At 39.4% G+C, this 18,414-nt stretch overlaps 1 protein-coding gene across 1 annotated transcript in view; it reads right to left on the bottom strand.

Moving 5' to 3' along the window:
• The window catches only part of mkrn2 (makorin, ring finger protein, 2), a 28,003-nt gene that overhangs the window by 9,061 nt on the left and 528 nt on the right, over positions 1-18,414 (bottom strand). Inside the window, exons 2-6 of the mRNA XM_060910270.1 lie at positions 17,975-18,103; positions 17,702-17,862; positions 15,367-15,680; positions 9,649-9,863; positions 3,063-3,173 (exon numbers count right to left, since the gene is read on the bottom strand). Coding sequence (XP_060766253.1) covers positions 3,063-3,173; positions 9,649-9,863; positions 15,367-15,680; positions 17,702-17,862; positions 17,975-18,103 — 930 coding nt within the window. The remainder of the gene's footprint in view (positions 1-3,062; positions 3,174-9,648; positions 9,864-15,366; positions 15,681-17,701; positions 17,863-17,974; positions 18,104-18,414) is intronic.

Below are 18,414 nucleotides of genomic sequence, written 5' to 3'. Positions count from 1 at the left end.
GACGTCACCGGTTTAAGCTACAACTATGGGGAGGTCACTGCCCAAGCGATAATATGTCCCGTCACATTCCGTCTCGCGTTTTACCAACAACCCTCGGCTCACACTCCAGGAGAACGGATGCAAAGGAACTTACTTTCCTTTTAAAAAATAAATAAATAAATACTTTCCTTTTCTTGTAGTGTTATTTAATTATTGGTACTTCACCCTTTCTCAATACGGGTTTATAGCCAACGCTCCTCAACAGACCAGAGGTCTTGTACGAGTCCTCAGTAAAATGGGCAGAGCAGAGAAGAGACCACTTCGTAGGCTCCCAATGTGCCCGTGAACTTCTTGCAAAACGTGTCCAAATCTTTGCAGTTTGTACATGCTTGGGCCATGAATGCAACGTAAATCCACCTTCTGTCATGTGTTGCTGGCGGGTGCAGCAACATCTACGTGGCATGGCGATAAATTAGCTCAAAATGGAGGATCGGAGTTGCAGTTAGCGCTGTGTTTTAATATAGCGGAAATGGCGATGAGACCAATAGCCTTCCTGCTGTGACATCAAGGTCATTCACTCAGACCGCTACCTATATGAATCATTTTAATCGTAAAAATGACTATATTAGATTTAATTGTTAACGCTTAAAATCTATTCCTGTGCCATTCTTGAGGTCTCAAGGCATTTATAAACAAAAGTGAGGCCATGGTTCTGCATATCCCCTTTAAAATACCATTGTGATAAATTAAGTTACATTACATTTTAAAATATCACAGTTATTGCTGTATATTTTACAACAACACTTACAAACTGATCTTTATAAACTGAGTCTTTTAAATATTTTATGTTAAATTTGTCATCACCATTAAATCAACCACTAACTGATGGTTCCAGTTCATAAAGAAGGAACGTTTCCCATCATGTAACAGTAGCTGTGAAGGCTTTCTGAAGGAAGCGGGGTGACTAGTGTTGGGCCTTATTAGTAAAATAACACTTGAAATTAACAGTCATTTACATTTTTGATAAAGATTTTTGAAAAACCTACAGTTTTACGTGAAAAGAATAAATTTGAGACACTGTGGCTTGTTACAAGTTTGTTTGCCTGTAGTACCGGGATACGCAAATCAAGCAACCAAGTTAAAATATACTTTCTGATGTTGGCAAACCATCAGACATTATGAAATTTAATGGAGAACTGAAGGCAAATTTTTTTTATCATCAAAATTCTATTTCTCGTGTTATTAAATATAGGAATGCATTTTTGATAGCTATTTTGTCACTGCTATAGCAAGTTATGAGTGTTTGAAATATGCTCTGTAATATATCAGTCCATATGTCAAAGCAATGGCCGTAAATGAGATGCGTTGAGACCTGTGCGAGACATCGTAGGACAGAAGTAAAACGTACAGCGGAAATCAAAGCGACCAATATCTGCCAACATTGTCAAAAGATGATCTTTCGAATGCTGATGTAATCGAGCTGGAAGTTTTGTTTGTTTTGATAGAGATCAGGAAAGTTTGAAAAAAAAGTAGTCAGTAATCGTCATTTAAACTCGTTTTTGTGCGATATTTCGTTGGAAAACAGTTTTCAAAATGGCGGCACTGACACCTGGCTGACACTTCACGTTTCGAAGTCTCGCACAAGCCTCGTGAAGATCGCACGGATAAGCGACGCCTGCCGTGGACCAAACGAACTAAATTCAACATGGCTAAAAACCGAACAGGCTGATAAGTATAATATTTAATTGCAATTAGTTGCCAATACGAGTCACGATATAAGGTTACTAAAACCGAAACCGTAATTGAATAACACGTTAATTAAGAAATAAAGCAAGTTTAAAAATGACTTCAGTTCTCCTTTAAAAACAAACAAACAAAAAACCCTCAAGGAATCGCACATTTTCTGTGACACTATAGTACCGGTCAAAAGTTTGGACACCCCTACTCATTCATAGGATTTTCTGTATTTTGACTGTTTTCTAAATTGTAGGACAACACTGAAGACTTCAAAAGTTTCTGTTTAATTCATAGATCTACCCAGATTTGCTTTGAAAGCTATTCTACTGAATATTTTCTATATTGTAGAACAATACTGAAGACTTCAATACTATGAAATAACACATGGAACTATGTGGTTTAAAAAAAAAAATAATAATAATCATATTTTAGTCTTCAACAGTATCCAGCGTTTACCTTGATGCTTTGTACACTATTGGCATTATCGTAACCAGCTTCATGAGGTAGTCACCTGGAATGCTTTTCAATTAACCTTGTCAAAAGTTAATTAGTGCAATTTCTTGCCTTTTTAATGAGTTTAAGATCAAATAGTAAATAATAAAAATACAGTAAATAGCCCTATAACACGACTGTAGTAATCCATATTATGTCAAGAACCGTTCAGCTAAGTAAAGAGAAACGACATTAAGACATTAATAAAAGTAAAGAAAAACCACTGAATTATAAAGCGTGTCTAAACTTTTGACCGGTACGGTTCATCCATTCTACAATACCATTGTTTTACCTCACCTGATAGTGAACATATATAATGAAGAGGAGGCTATTTGGGATACGACCTCATTTAAAGATAAAGTACCAATGGCAATAAAAACAAAACAATGAGGGCAAATAAAAACAAATCTGGAACATTAAATGTCATTATCATGCACCGTCATATGGGCACTAAAAGGGGCAACTGGAAAGAAAATTAAACTTTGGCAAACAAACAGTCACTATGCTACAATTGACGACTGTTGTGCTGTTCTGCTCATTATTCTAGCTAGTGGTTTTTTCCCCCCCTTTCGAAATGAAGGTTGTCTGACGCAAGTGGTCTCTCATAAAAAGTCTGTGACGATGTCATCTGATGGTTTGCCCCACACAAATAGCAATGTCTGGTACATTTGGTACTCTGGTAACAAGGGTAATAAAATTCAGCAAGGGTGCCGAGTTACAGTACGGGTCAGCTGCCAATGGAAACACCAACAAAATGTTGGAACACATCAGTTTGGTCACCATACTGTACTGCAACGTCCAGTGGAAAGGCACTATTGTAGTCATGACAAATGAAGATTACTCTTTTAGCTCACCTGACTCCAGATTTGAACTCCTCAATGAGACGATTCTTTTCCTCCTGATCTTCTACCCAGTACATGCTGGGAATAACAAACTCAGACACAACCCGGCATTCTGGACAAGACCTGCGCATCACACAAAGCAGGAGCTTTACACTCAACAACAACAACATTCTTTTAATAGTTAAACACGATAATTTGCTTCTTTTTCATCATCAGCGTTAACAAGAAGAACAACAACTCAGGCTTTGAAGAACCAATTATTTATACAAATTATTATTTGGTGATATAAAACCTTAAAGGAGATACGCAAAACCTTTATTTTTAAATACATTTCTCAGTGGGTAGTATCTCCATCCTTGACTCTTGTATACTGCATAAATGGGAATTTAAAAAAAAAAAAAAAAATTATATATATATTTTTTTTCAGAGTTAAAATCGACCGCAAAGTTGGCATTCGAGCTGCCCCGCTGAGCCAGCCAGCCCTGAGTGCGTGACGTCACAGCAGGAACCGGTGCTATAGACCAAAGCCGGACTCGGCAGGCGAGAGTGGTTGCAATGGCCTCTTCGTTCGGATTTACTGGAGATTCTTCGGATTCCTCAGATAGCAATACACCCGACTGTGATAGTCCTGAAATTGGTGTGTGTGTGTGTACATGCTACTGCTATACATGTAGAACAGTATCAGTTCGAACCATCGGAAAGTGAGCCCGGTAGTAACACATCGGCCACGGAGGCCCCCCACCTTACGAAATAAAGCCTGAGAATAAAGCCGTCTGTCAGAGAACTGGATGGAATTGAACTGACAGTCTCATGTGACTCTCATTAAAACAGGATAGGTGTTCTAACTTATGCAGCATACATGTACATGCATGCATTTTCACTGATAAAACATAAAAGGCTAATTAAATAATCAGACAAACTGAGACAATCACATTCTGAAGCAAATTAAATAAATCATACTGGTAACTGAAACACACAATACAAGTTACATGTATTAATCTAAATGCAGGTAAACAACAAGTGTTGTTTTTGTTATGATGTAACCAAATGAGAGTTGCATCTTTCCCGTCTGTGTTCTCGCTTCTTGAAGGCCAAGTTTGTGGCCGATTGTTTTGAAACAATTTGACTTTCAGTTGTTCGTTCATTCGCTTATTCCACGCAAGGGCGAGATATTGCTGCTGAGGCAAGCATATCCAGCGGGGGAAAAGAAAGCATATCCAGTGGAGAATAGGGTTGGGCGGTATCCAAATTTTGATACCTTTAAACTGTCTGTGTTTTCCCGGGGTATACGGTATTACCGAGAAAAAAATATTTTTGTTTCGGCCTACTGTGTAACGTGCGCCTATACCGGCGGACCTTGTCCAGACCTGCGCCTATGCCTCAAATGTACTATTTAAAAGCAGCATAGCGAATTATGTGCATTGTGGTATGGATTAAGCAGCAAAGCGAATTTTGTGCATTGATGAATGGATTAAGAGATATTTCAAAGCATCACGCAACTCTTCCTTCATCTTGAAAATAGCATTCAACTGTCGTTTACACGTCTGCGTTGAAACGCCATTTGCAGCACTATTTCACCTACTCCATCAAAAAAAGTACACGATGAGCAGGATCATACCCTTTCAAGCATGGGAAATAAAAAAAGAAAAGAAAAAGAATCAACCAACACCCAAGTCCGTTTAGACTGCGCGATAAACCATATTCTTCAGCACAAATGAGGCGAACCTAATTCAAATGCGTGATAGCTGCACAAGGCAAAATCATATGGGCCCACGTCATGCCGTGGCGGGGAAATTAATAATCAAATGGCCTTACCTTGCTTAAAACGTTGTCTTGATCACATAACTCCTTACAATTATTCCACTTAAATCCATACGGTTTAACACACCCAACAAAGATAGCAAGCGCATTGCTAATTCCCACCAGAAACCTAACAGTTTACGCTACGATGTTTTCTTCCGTTTCTTCAGTAGATGACATTTCAAACGTTTATTACCCACATCCCAAATGTCATACGTTATATTATTTTACCTTGTTGTTACTCATGTAACCTACTCAAAACACAACTCATTGGAGAGATCTCGTGGAAGTGGAGTACCCCAGGCTATGGTGTGCCTTAGGGGACATATTAGATTTTTTTCGATTTTGCGCGGTCATTTACATTATTGCTGGCTCTTCCTTTTCGTTTGGTTTGAAACCAAAATACTGCCACACTGCCGATGTTGTATTTTTTTTTTTTGCCACTAACTCGTTATCTTGACTTGCCATCTTTCAACCGCGGTCTCAGTCTCTTGCGAAGCTTTCTGTCAGACTCCAAATGTCACGCAGGGTTGCCATGGTAACGACATAAACAACCCTGCACGCGATGAGAACTTCTTTAGGAAATTGATAGAATTAGTGAAAATACGATCACACAGTTATTCGGGATGATCTTCAATTTATTATTTTATATTATGACCTCATGTACTCCATATTTATTTAGATATTATATATTTTTTTAAAATGACGGTAATGAGACCGATACCGTTGGTACTTTTGGATACCTCGGGATACCTTCTTACCGTAATACCGCCCAACCCTAGTGGAGAAATCTGACAACTGGTTCACTCATTCTCCATACCAAGTACTCCGCCATTACTGCTCGGCTCACACTCCGGGAGAACTGGTGCAACTGAACTTACTTTCCTTGTAGTTTTCTTTTCCTTTAATTGTTGGTACTGCACCCTCTTTCAATACGGGCTTATAGCCAACACTCCTCGACAGATCAGAGATCTCGTACAAGTCCTCAGTAAAATGTGCAGAGCAGAGGAAAGACCACTTCGTAGGCGCCCAATCTGTGAATTTCTCACAAAACGCATCCAAATCTTTGCAGTTTGATCATTCTTGGGCCATGAATGCAACATAAATCCACCCTCTGTCATGTTGCTGCAATGGCCAGCAACACATCTACGTGGCATGGCGATAAATTAGCTCAAAATGGAGGATCGGAGTTGCAGTTAGCTCTGTGTTTTAATATAGCAGAAATGGCGATGAGACCGATAGACTTCCTGCTGTGACATCACAGATGTCAAGGTCATTCACTCAGACCACTACCTATATGAAATCACTTTAATCATAAAAATTAATATATTAGATTTGTTGTTAACGCTTAAAACTATTCCTGTGCCATTCTTGAGGTCTCAAGGCATTGTATAAACAAAGTGAGGCCATGGTTCTGTGTATATGCTTTAAGGTTTGCATTCAAACTAAATCCTACAAATACAACCCCGAAATGCAAGGTCTTCCCTGAAAGAGACGTCGTCTGGATGGGAGCATATGTTGCTCTAGAACCTGGATATACCTTTCAGCATTGATGGTGTCTTTCCAGATGTGTAAGCTGCCCATGCCACACGCACTAATGCAACCCCATACCATCAGAGATGCAGGCTTCTGAACTGAGCGCTGATAACAACTTGGGTCGTCCTTCTCCTCTTTAGTCCGAATGGCACGGCGTCCCTGATTTCCATAAAGAACTTCAAATTTTGATTCGTCTGATCACAGAACAGTTTTCCACTTTGCCACAGTCCATTTTAAATGAGCCTTGGCCCAGAGAAGACGTCTGCGCTTCTGGATCATGTTTAGATACGGCTTCTTCTTTGAACTATAGAGTTTTAGCATGAAATTTCAAAATGTCTCACTTTCAACATTTGATATGTTGTCCATGTTCTATTGTGAATACAATATCAGTTTTTGAGACTTGTAAATTATTGCATTCCGTTTTTATTTACAATTTGTACTTTGTCCCAACTTTTTTGGAATCGGGGTTGTAAATAAATGGAAATTATTGCAAAATATGAAATGGTAGGTAATTAGTGCTAACTAATGCCAAGTACGATTATTATTATTTTTATTATACCAGTTATATTATTTCCAACCTCAGTTTACTTAAAATAATTTTTCTGGTTTGTGGTAACTATTTGAATCTACTCAGTTGAATAATTGAAGTTCAGTTCAAGTTTAAGCACTTTGTCATTGTAAAACACGATATTACTTTTGGGACAACCCCCGAAGGTGCAGTTTAAGAAATGAAAGCAAAAGTGACAATTTAAAAGCAAAGTTCGAATAGTTAACTTTCAATAAATAGTACAAATAAGAGCTAAAAACAGAATAAATCATATAAAACATGTTTGAAATATTAGCAAAGATGCCATATACAGTGGTGCTTGAAAGTTTGTGAACCCTTGAGAATTTTCTATATTTCTGCATAAATATGACCCAAAACAAGATCGGATTTTCACACAAGTCCTAAAAGTAGATAAAGAGAACCCAGTTAAACAAATGAGACAAAAATATTATACTTGGTCATTTATTTATTGAGGAAAATGATCCAATATTACATATCTGTGAGTGACAAAAGTATGTGAACCTCTAGGATGAGCAGTTAATTTGAAGGTGAAATTCAAGTCAGGTGTTTTCAATCAATGGGATGACAATCAGGTGTGAGTGGGCACCCTGTTTTATTTAAATAACAGGGATCTATCAGTCAGATCTTCACAACACATGTTTGTGGAAGTGTATCATGGCACGAACAAAGGAGATTTCTGAGGACCTCAGAAAAAGCATTGTTGATGCTCATCAGGCTGGAAAAGGTTACAAAACCATCTCTAAAGAGTTTGGACTCCACCAATCCACAGTCAGACAGATTGTGTACAAATGGAGGAAATTCAAGACCATTGTTACCCTCCCCAGGAGTGGTCGACCAACAAAGATCACTCCAAGAGCAAGACGTGTAATAGTTGGCGAGGTCACAAAGGACCCCAGGGTAACTTCTAAGCAACTGAAGGCCTCTCTCACACTGGCTAATGTTAATGTTCATGAGTCCACCATCAGGAGAACACTGAACAACAATGGTGTGCATGGCAGGGTTGCAAGGAGAAAGCCACTGCTCTCCAAATAGAACACTGCTGCTCGTCTGCAGTTTGCTAAAGATCATGTGCACAAGCCAGAAGGATATTGGAAAAATGTTCTGTGGACGCATGAGACCAAAATAGAACTTTTTGGTTTAAATTATAAGAAGTGTTATGTTTGGAGAAAGGAAAACACTGCATTCCAGCATAAGAACCTTATCCCATCTGTGAAACATGGTGGTGGTAGTATCATGGTTTGGGCCCATTTTGCAGCATGTAGGCCAGGACGGCTTGCCATCATTGATGGAACAACGAATTCTGAATTATACCAGCGAATTCTAAAGGAAAATGTCAGGAATGAATCTCCATGAATGTCCATGAACTGAATCTCAAGAGAAGGTGGGTCATGCAGCAAGTCAATGACCCTAAGCACACAAGTCGTTCTACCAAAGAATGTTTAAAGAAGAATAAAGTTAATGTTTTGGAATGGCCACGTCAAAGTCCTGACCTTAATCCAATCGAAATGTTGTGGAAGGACCTGAAGCGAGCAGTTCATGTGAAGAAACCCACCAACATCCCAGAGTTGAAGCTGTTCTGTACGGAGGAATGGGCTAAAATTCCTCCAAGCCGGAGTGCAGGACTGATCAACAGTTAACAGAAACGTTTAGTTGCAGTTATTGCTGCACAAGGGGGTCACACCAGATACTGAAAGCAAAGGTTCACATACTGTACTTTTGCCACTCACAGATATGTAATATTGGATCATTTTCCTCAATAAATAAATGACCAAGTATAATATTTTTGTCTCATTTGTTGAACTGGGTTCTCTTTATCTACTTTTAGGACTTGTGTGAAAATCTGATGATGTTTTAGGTCATATTTATGCAGAAATATAGAAAATTCTAAAGGGTTCACAAACTTTCAAGCACCACTGTAGGTCAGTAAGCAGTGATGGCTGCCAAACGTGTTCTAATAGTTTTAGCCGCTGGAAATTAAGGGCGTTTATCAAGGGCCCAACAGTGGTAGCTTGGTAGTGCTGGGATTTGAACTCATCACCTTCTGATCACTGTGAATGCTCTCAGTCTTCCAGGTCATCGTAAACCATAGATGCTAAAGGCAGCAACTGGACTTGCTTGAAATTCTTGAAGACGTTTCACCTCTCATCCAAAAGGTGAAACTTCAGCCTTTCGGATGAGAGGTGAAACATCTTCAAGAATTTCAAGCAAGCCCAGTTGCCCTCTTTAGCACCTACGGTCCACCTTCTGATCAGAAGTCCAACATCTTATCCACTGAGCAACCACTGCCCCTCATTTTTAATGACCACATTTGCTGATATTACGGTCTATTAAATAGTAAATGTGACAAAACTGGTACTGGCCATGTGTCAACATGGGGGTAATTGCGTTCTAACAAACGGTCATAAATTCAATGCATTCCCAAATTTTACAATGATTTTTTAAGTCTTTTGAAGCATCTTTTTTTTTTACGCCGGTAACAACATGGATCATAAAACCACCACATGATGCTTTGTGTAGAAGCAACTGTTCTACAATATTATTCAATCATTCTGTATTATGTAGTTTACATAATTATTGACTCAGTTTACAGAAACTTTATCGGATCTCAAAATACCTTCATACTGATAAGCAGATCACCAGGTTTTTAAAAATCACCCTTTCATCTAATGACTCTCCTCAGATGAAGTTACTTACTTGATGATCTTGTTGTCAAACTGCTTGGCGCAGCGCCACTGGCGGATGCAGCTGAGGCAGTAGGTGTGGCAGCAGCTGGACAGGATGCCGAAGCGCCGCTCGGATGGGGACGCCTTCTCATACACCACCTCCATGCAGATACTGCACACTTTCTCCTGGCTCTGCTGCACCGCAAATGCCTGCTCCATGTCCTTCTCAAACGCCGTCATACACACCTGCAGAGGACGAGCACAAAATGAACTTCATGATAATTCTCCAACTACAGTTGAGGCAAAAGTTACAAAACACCTAGATATTCAGATAATCTTCCTCAACGTCAGGATTTCACGTTACCATACATTTGACAGGTTATTTACAGCATTTACTTTGTTCACGTCCAAAATCATTTGTAAAAAAAGATCAATTAGAGACAGATTTATTTTAGTATTAATTCACTATATCAAAATTCTCGTGGGTCAAACAAACCAAGTTGACTGCCTCTTTAAACAGTCTGGAAGATTCCAGAAATTGACAGAATGCCTTTTAGAAGCTTCTGACTGGTGACTGCACCTGTGGTTGTATTTAGGGGCCTAACTTTAGAGCCAGTCAGAGGTGGACAGTAACAAAGTACATTTACTTGAGTACTGTACTTAAGTACACTTTTTGAGTATCTGTACTTTACTTGAGTTTTTTTTTTTTTTTGGAAACTTATGACTTTAACTTCACTACATTTAAAAGGCAAATATCGTTCTTTTCACTCCACTACATTGCTATCAAGGTCCTCGTTACTTGTTACTATGAAGCGGCTTTAAACGTGGACTTTCTTTTCTTTTCTAAAACGTGATTGGGTTTTTTTCGCAGGTGACATTGAGACAGCCTATAAGTAATCACTAGGGTCACGTCCATAGACTGTATAAAATCAAGTTCAGTGAGTTCTCAGCAGCGTTATTTAAATATGATCAGTTGATGGCAGAATGGAAAGAGGTGGTTTTTCTGGGGAATAAACACACCCATGGCCCATGAATCCATGTTTCAGTTTTCTGAAAGGAATAAAGATTTGTTTTGTTTTAATTGTTTGCCTAAAATGAACCACATCACAGCCTACAAAAGCTCGCCATTCAACCTGCAGAAGCGTATTGAGGTATATAAATGTTTTATTCCAAGAGAAAGCTTGCAACGAACTTGTCTGTGCTTTTAGAGCTAGCGATAACATTGCAATAGCTATGCAGTCTGGTTAGTCAAATGACTTTCTATGGACTTGCCCACCAAGTTACCATCGCCTTGTCCACGGCTAACGATAACACATAGCTAGTTAACGTAGACACTGTTAATTAGCATGTAAAAACAGAGTTACGCTAACATGAATAGCGTTAACTTACCTGAAGTCCTTTCAGAAATATGTTTTAGTATAATCTTGCCAAATAAAATGTAGAAATCTTTCTTTTCTAGTAGCATTAGCTACCCAATATGATCAAGTTTGAAAAAAAGAGTTTGCTAGAAGTCAGGTGGAGTTTCACTGACTAGCTAGCTTAACGTTAAACCAACATGACGGCACAGCATGTGTTCATTTTGTGAATTCACATTTCTGTCTTTGGTAACAGCATTAGGTATTGTAAGCGCTGTGGCAATAATACAATGGTGCACTGACAGAAAATGTACTTTTAATACTTAAGTGTTTTTAAAAGCAAGTACTTCAGTAGGCGGCACGGTGGTTTAGTGGTTAGCGCTGTCGCCTCACAGCAAGAAGGTCCGGGTTCGAGCCCCGTGGCCGGCGAGGGCCTTTCTGTGCGGAGTTTGCATGTTCTCCCTGTGGGTTTCCTCCGGGTGCTCCGGTTTCCCCCACAGTCCAAAGACATGCAGGTTAGGTTAACTGGTGACTCTAAATTGACCGTAGGTGTGAATGTGAGTGTGAATGGTTGTCTGTGTCTATGTGTCAGCCCTGTGATGACCTGGCGACTTGTCCAGGGTGTACCCCGCCTTTCGCCCGTAGTCAGCTGGGATAGGCTCCAGCTTGCCTGCGACCCTGTAGAACTGGATAAAGCGGCTACAGATAATGAGATGAGATGAGTACTTCAGTACTTTAACTTAAGTAAAAAATTGACTGGACAACTTTCACTTGTATAGGAGTAACATTTGACCAGTGGGATCTGTACTTTGACTTAAGTAATGAAGTTGGGTACTTTGTCCACCTCTGGAGCCAGTGCCTTTTTCTGCACTTTAAATAAATAAATAAAAGGTTGAACTCCAGGAGTCTTGCGTGGCCTGAAATGTCGGCACATAAGTAAGAATCCCCTCATCCAAGAGCAGCATAAAAAAAAGGCCAGACTGAAGTTTTAAGCCTTTTAGAGAGAAGTTCTCTGGTCTGACGAGACAAAAAACAAAACAAAAAAACAATCCATACTGGCCATAATTGTCTGCGCTAACTATAGAGGAGAAAAGGCTGAAGCTTTAAATCTGAGGAACACCATCACAACTGTGAAGCATGGGGGTGGCGGCATCATGTTCTGGGGCGTTTTGCTGGAAAGTGACTGGGGGCCTTAGATAGCATCACAAGGAAGAGGATTCTCTAGAAATACTGAAGCATCATCAAGGCATCAGTTAGAAAGTTAAAACTTGATCAGAACTGGGTCTTCCATCAGGACAATGATCCTAAGCATACCTCCCATGTTTTAACAAAATGGCTTAAAGATGACTGGCCATCACAAAGCCCTGACCTGAACCTCATAGAAAATTTGTGGACTGAACTGAAAAAAAGCAAGTATAAACAAGGAGGCCCACAAACCTGACTGAGTTACATCAGTTCTGTCAGGAGGAATGGACAAGATTTCCAGCATAGTATTGTGAGAAACTTGCAGAAGGCCACCCCAAGTGTTTGATTCAAGTTCAAGCAATTAAAAGGCAATGCTACCAAGTACCAAAAAAAAAAGGGTACCCTATGGGTCCATGTGGCTACTGCTTATAAATAAAATTGTTTTCTGATCCCATGTCCATACAGTAAATATAGCATATATATTTACTCTATGAGGCAGTAGCCACAAAAATGAAGCATAATCCAAAAATGAACAATTAAAAAAAAAATTCACAGAAGTAAAATATACCGAGTGTCTGTACTTTACATTATTCTACTCTTACAGTTTTCAAAACTGAAACCTCCAAACCGAGGCGGACATACACACACTGTCGCCATGACCCAAACTCTTATTTCCCGGAAAAGGACTTGCGCTAGAGCTCAGTGGTCTCGATACTCTTTTCAACGACTTCCCGTAACAACTCGGAAGTGCGTTACATCTCCAACACACATGGGACCACTGGCCGAAAAAGGCGAAGAAAGGGGGACGACCTGGAGTATATTTTAAAATACGAACACACTTTCCCTCTGTAATAAGCATAAACATGTCTGAAAGTGATTTCTTTAGTCCATTTATTTCAAATGGTGAACTGAATTGTATACACTCACTGGCCATTTTAATTGGAACATGCGTATGCGCATGCACAGTGCGCGATTGTTACACTCTTACAGCACGATGACGTAGTGGCTACCTCCTCTATATGAGGCAGTAGCCACAAAAAGGCCCAATCCCAATTCTAATTTCTACCCCTACCCCTCCCCCTTGGCCCTTCCCCTTGAAACTGAGCTACAAGGGATAGGGCTTGAAATTCAACCCCTACGTATTGGGATAGCCCTTCAACGATCGCATACGTCATCGCGTACCTCCGTCAGCGTTTACGTTAGCAAAACGCGACCAAATGCGTCACTGGCTGCGACCAGCCGCTCCAGTCAGAGCCAGAGGCAGAACCAGAAATCTCTGCTGGCAGGGTGTGATTTGTTAACTAACACCACTGAATGGGATATCTTTGGCGCTTCGTGCACCACATCCGACAGAATGAGGTGTCAGAACACTCATGTAAACAATAAAAGCGAGAATAACAGAACAAAACGTACGCAGTCAAGCAACCGAAAACAATACTCACTCCCAAAGCTTTTTAGCAGCAGCTTGGATTTCAGAAATCGCTGCTCATTCTCATCTCGAAAGCGAATCAAGCGGCGTGTTTCCTCTGGATAACAACTTAAAACACGTAAATAATGGAGAAAATACATTTATGACAATCTTTCGCCGCGGGAACCGCCATCTTTCTGAAATCCGCATGAAATCTCGCTGAAATCCGCATGGCATTGTGGGAAATCACTCAAACCCCTTCGTTCGGAGTCAGCTCCAGGAAAATCTCCGTTTGGAGGGGTACAGAAGCCCTACCCCTTCCCCTACCCCTCCGCATTAACTGGGATTGGGATACCCCTACCCCTTCACGTGAACGCGCAAAATGGAGGGGAAGGGCCAAGGGGTATGTCCAAGGGGTGAAATGGGATTCGGCCAAAAGTGTACGTAAACCATCAACTCACTGAAAATCTGATACAGTCAATAAATTAATCTGATTATTAAAATACTATTTTAATACCTTCACTATTATTTTGAAATGATGTCTTACCCAGGAAATAAAATAAATACAGTAATTGACAACACAGGAAATGTATGGTAACATGAAATATGTGGCGTTGTCTTCAGCCTAGGTCTATACCGTACAACCTTATGTTAGGCACATGAGGTAAAAATTCTAATTCAATCCAAATTGCTTACAACTTCTCATTGAATTCAGAATTAAATGCAGAACATCATTTTTTTTTTGCTTTGTTTGCCAAAAACGAACCACATCACGGCCTACAAAAACTCGCCATCCAAGCTGCGGAAGCATATTGAGGTATGTAAACATTTTATTCCAAGCTTGCAATGAAGTTGTCTGTGCTTTTAGAGCTAGCGATAACATTGCAATAGCTATGCAGTCTGATTAGTTAAATGACTTTCCATGGATTTGCCTGCCAAGTTGTTACAGCCTTGTCCATGGCTAACGTTAGCACACAGCTAGTTAACTCGGACACTATTAGTTAGCATGTAAAAATGGAGTTACGCGAACATGAATAACGTTAACTTTAGCATAATCTTGCCAAATAAACAGAATGTAGAAATCTTTTTCTAGTAACATTAGCTACCCAATATGATTTCGAGTTTGAAAAGAGTTTGCTAGCATGTCAGGTGGAGCTTCAGCTCTACAGGTTCTACAAACTAGTCAGTAAATCCAGTCGGTTGCTTCAGAGGCATTAGGTTTTGTCAGCGTTGTGACAATAATACAACAATGCGTTGACAGAAAATGTACTTTTAATACTTAAGTATTTTTAAAAGCAAGTACTTCAGTACTTTAACTTAAGTAAAAAATTGACTGGACAACTTTCACTTGTATCAGAGTAACGTTTAACCAGTGGGATCTGTACTTTGACTTAAGTAATAAACTTGAGTACTTTGTCCACCTCTGTAATTTTCACAGCACGGCCAGCGAGTGTCTGATCCGCCTACTTATGGAATTAGCTGTATGGATTAAGTGGTTTATTTTAAATTTTAACTGAAAGTTCTGCAATATGATATTATTTCACAAAATGTTAATAAACTGGACAGTCATAGATTCTGGCTTTGGTAAAATTTTATTTTAGTGCCTGTAACATTCTCTGGCCCCAAATCGTATTTTTTCCATAAATCTAATTTACACTGATAAATTAGAGCATGATATATTTGGAATATTTAACTAACTTTTTTTTTAATCCACACACACACACACACACACACACACCTAATGTAATGTAGTGTAAAGGGCTTAGACAAAGACAAATTAAAAATATACACCATCCCTCACCTTCTCATGTGCTGCTCTCTGCACTGGGTCATGCGGGTGTAAAACTTGCAACCTGCAAATTTCACACATGTCACCATGGAGATACGGACATGTGTCGCCATAGTGACACTGGCCAGCAGCCGCGTAAGGGCAAAGCAGGGCCGGATGTGATATGTCAGGGTACAGGCTGGCTGTGGCTGAACTCTCCAGCCCGGTGCGGATTGCATCCAGGTAGCTATGGGGTTTGACCTGAGAGACGTCTCTGAAATCCCAGCAATCCAGAAGCTCAGCACTTTCTCCACTGTACAGCTGCCCTCGACTGTCACTGGTTAAAGCTATGAGAAGAGAAGGTAAGGATTTTAGGATTATTAAAGCTAGACGGCCTTTCGATTTCATAAAATTGGTGAAATTTAGTTCCCTCTGAAATTTGGTCATTGTAATACATGTTTATTTCTGTAATATCAAAAACAAACAAACAAAAAACAGGCCACTCTGTGGCTGGGAAGTTATTTAATTTGAGGGGATTCCCTAGCAAATAATGTGCATGAAATCAGACAGAGGAAGTCTGTGTGCGCATGCGCAGGTTTACCTGCTTCTTCTTTTGGGTTTTACAGCAGCTGGCATACAGTGCTGGATTACTGCCATCTACAGGTTTACCTTGACCGTGCACTGACAGTTCCATCATTCTGTTGCTAAACGAACAGCTGATCACACCGAGGTGCTCACTGACTGCCGATATTTATTAGTTTGGTCCTGCGTTTCCTTTCCTTCACAACATAACGTCTTTTCTTCTCGCTTTCTGTTACTGTAGTCGGTTTTTCACGTTTCATTTGCACGCTCATGTCCTCCATTTTTCTCTCCTGTTTCAAATTTGTATCCCACAATGCCTTATGCAAACAGGGAAAGCCCACCACGTATGATGTACAGTAGTATCTTGAATTGGGTCATGGTGAAGCAGGAAAAAAAATAGCAGAGAGTTTAGGGGCCATGTGGCCCTAAATCCATTAATTATTCTCATAGAAAAAAATGAATAAAATTTGAAGTCTGTGATTCGAATTCCGTAGCTTTCGGTCCACTAAACAAAAATAAATGGGTGTCAGGGAAAATTCTTTTTATGACCTAAACTTGAAAAATCTGAAATCCAGTCTACCTTTAAAAATAAAATAGTCCAAAAAAGGCGAAACATTTTAATGATGTAGAGCTATGGTTTAAAAAGTGAATGAGGCAAACCCTGAACAAAAATAAATAAATTTTATATATATATATATATATATATATATATATATATATATATATATATATATGAAGAAAATAACAGCACATTAATTTAAATAAGCAAGAGATTTTATCCAGGCTGTCTAACCCTCTGGTGAGTGGAGAGAGAGAGAGAGAGAAACCCATACCCTCATTATTCCTCAGTGTTACTGTGCGTCTCTGAAAGGAACCCATTCATTACATATACAGTATTTATGTATACTTAATCTAAGCAGTATTCCTTAGATATTAATCAGCATTACAATTTGATATTAACTGCTTCCTTTTGAGTAAATGCTTTAATAACTAGGTTAAGTTTAAAAAAAAGGCATCATCTCCCACATACACCAGTTCCTACACACACACACACACACACACACACAATTTATATAACTGTACAAAAGTCTTAGGCACATGACCAAAAATGGCTTAAAAATAATGAAATGAAATGTTTCGACATTAAAATAAAATACTCTAAACAGCAGTAAGCCATAATAAATGAAACAAAGTCAGTATTTGAGATGACCCTTTGCTTTAAAAAAAAATAGTAGTCTGAGGTCCAATGAGTGCAGTTTTATAAGGAAATGAGCTGTAGGTTTTACTGAGCATCTTACAGAACCAGCCACAGTTCTTCTGGACACTTTGACTATCACACTTCCTTCTTCATTTTGCACCAAAACCCAACAGCCTTCATTACGTTTTCTTTTTTCATCTGAAAAGTGCTCTCTTATGTAACATGCTGCTCAGATGCAAACTTTTTTTTTTCTGTAACATGTAATGTTGTGCTGGAAAACGAACGCTTGGACTCTAAAATGTTTTTGTACTGACTCGATAATGTAGAAGTCATAAAATAGAAATCTATAAATAAATAAAAGTTTGTATGGAGGAAAAAAAAAAGGTACCTAAGACTTTTGCACAGTACTGTATACATGTTCTCTCCAAATACAGATAAAAAAATATTTCCAATATAACACGAACAAATAAAAAGAGAAATTCAGAAACAAATTTCACAAGTTATTAGAGATAGCACAAAGATGAATGGTGAGGAAAAAACAAACCACCACCACCACACACACACACACCAAATAGAACGACTGTCTACCTCTGTCTCTCAGCACGATTGGCTTCTTCGTGATTCTTGTGGCGCTTGGTGGAGGTCCAGGTCCCGTGGAGGGCAGGACAGACGCGCCCGCACTACTGGCTCTGTTTGTGTGATCCATAGGAGGTCCGCTTCCACGGCCACCCGGCTTGATGTGGTCATATCTGAAACAAAAACAAGCCTTACACAAAGGAAATAATAATAAATCTGGCACACCTAAGTGTATTATATGAATTCTGACGCTACAGCAACTTCAAAATTGCCATTGTAACTTACCTGCACCGATCACCATAAGCACATACACCTTTCTGATAAAATTTACATATTGTTGAAGGTTTGCTGGTTGCCAGATCATGTGAAAACATGCACCTGTTCCCCTCTCGACAAACGCCATGTAGGAAATATCTGGAGAGAGAGAGAGAGAGAGAGAGAGAATGATGATCCACCTATAATGCAGATAAATACGTATCTACATCTGTGAAGCTTTCTGAAGTACTTAACCAGGTGTCATCATACAGTACAACTCATTAAATGGCTCCCTACTGGACACTACGAAGACTGTACTGTATAAGCCACGCTCTCGTACCCTACGTAGTGCACTCCTATAGGGAGGACGGAGCAATTTGACATTCAGACGAACAGCTATAACGAACCAATATCTCACAAGCATTGTCTAATTTATTCTTAATTCTGCTAAAGCGCCGCAAATGACAGAT

Source organism: Neoarius graeffei, chromosome 26 (genome assembly GCF_027579695.1).
Source record: "Neoarius graeffei isolate fNeoGra1 chromosome 26, fNeoGra1.pri, whole genome shotgun sequence".
NCBI classification, from domain to species: Eukaryota; Metazoa; Chordata; class Actinopteri; order Siluriformes; family Ariidae; genus Neoarius; species Neoarius graeffei.
The sequence above is the reverse complement of the archived record's forward strand: the minus strand, read 5'-3'. Positions and strand labels throughout refer to the sequence as shown.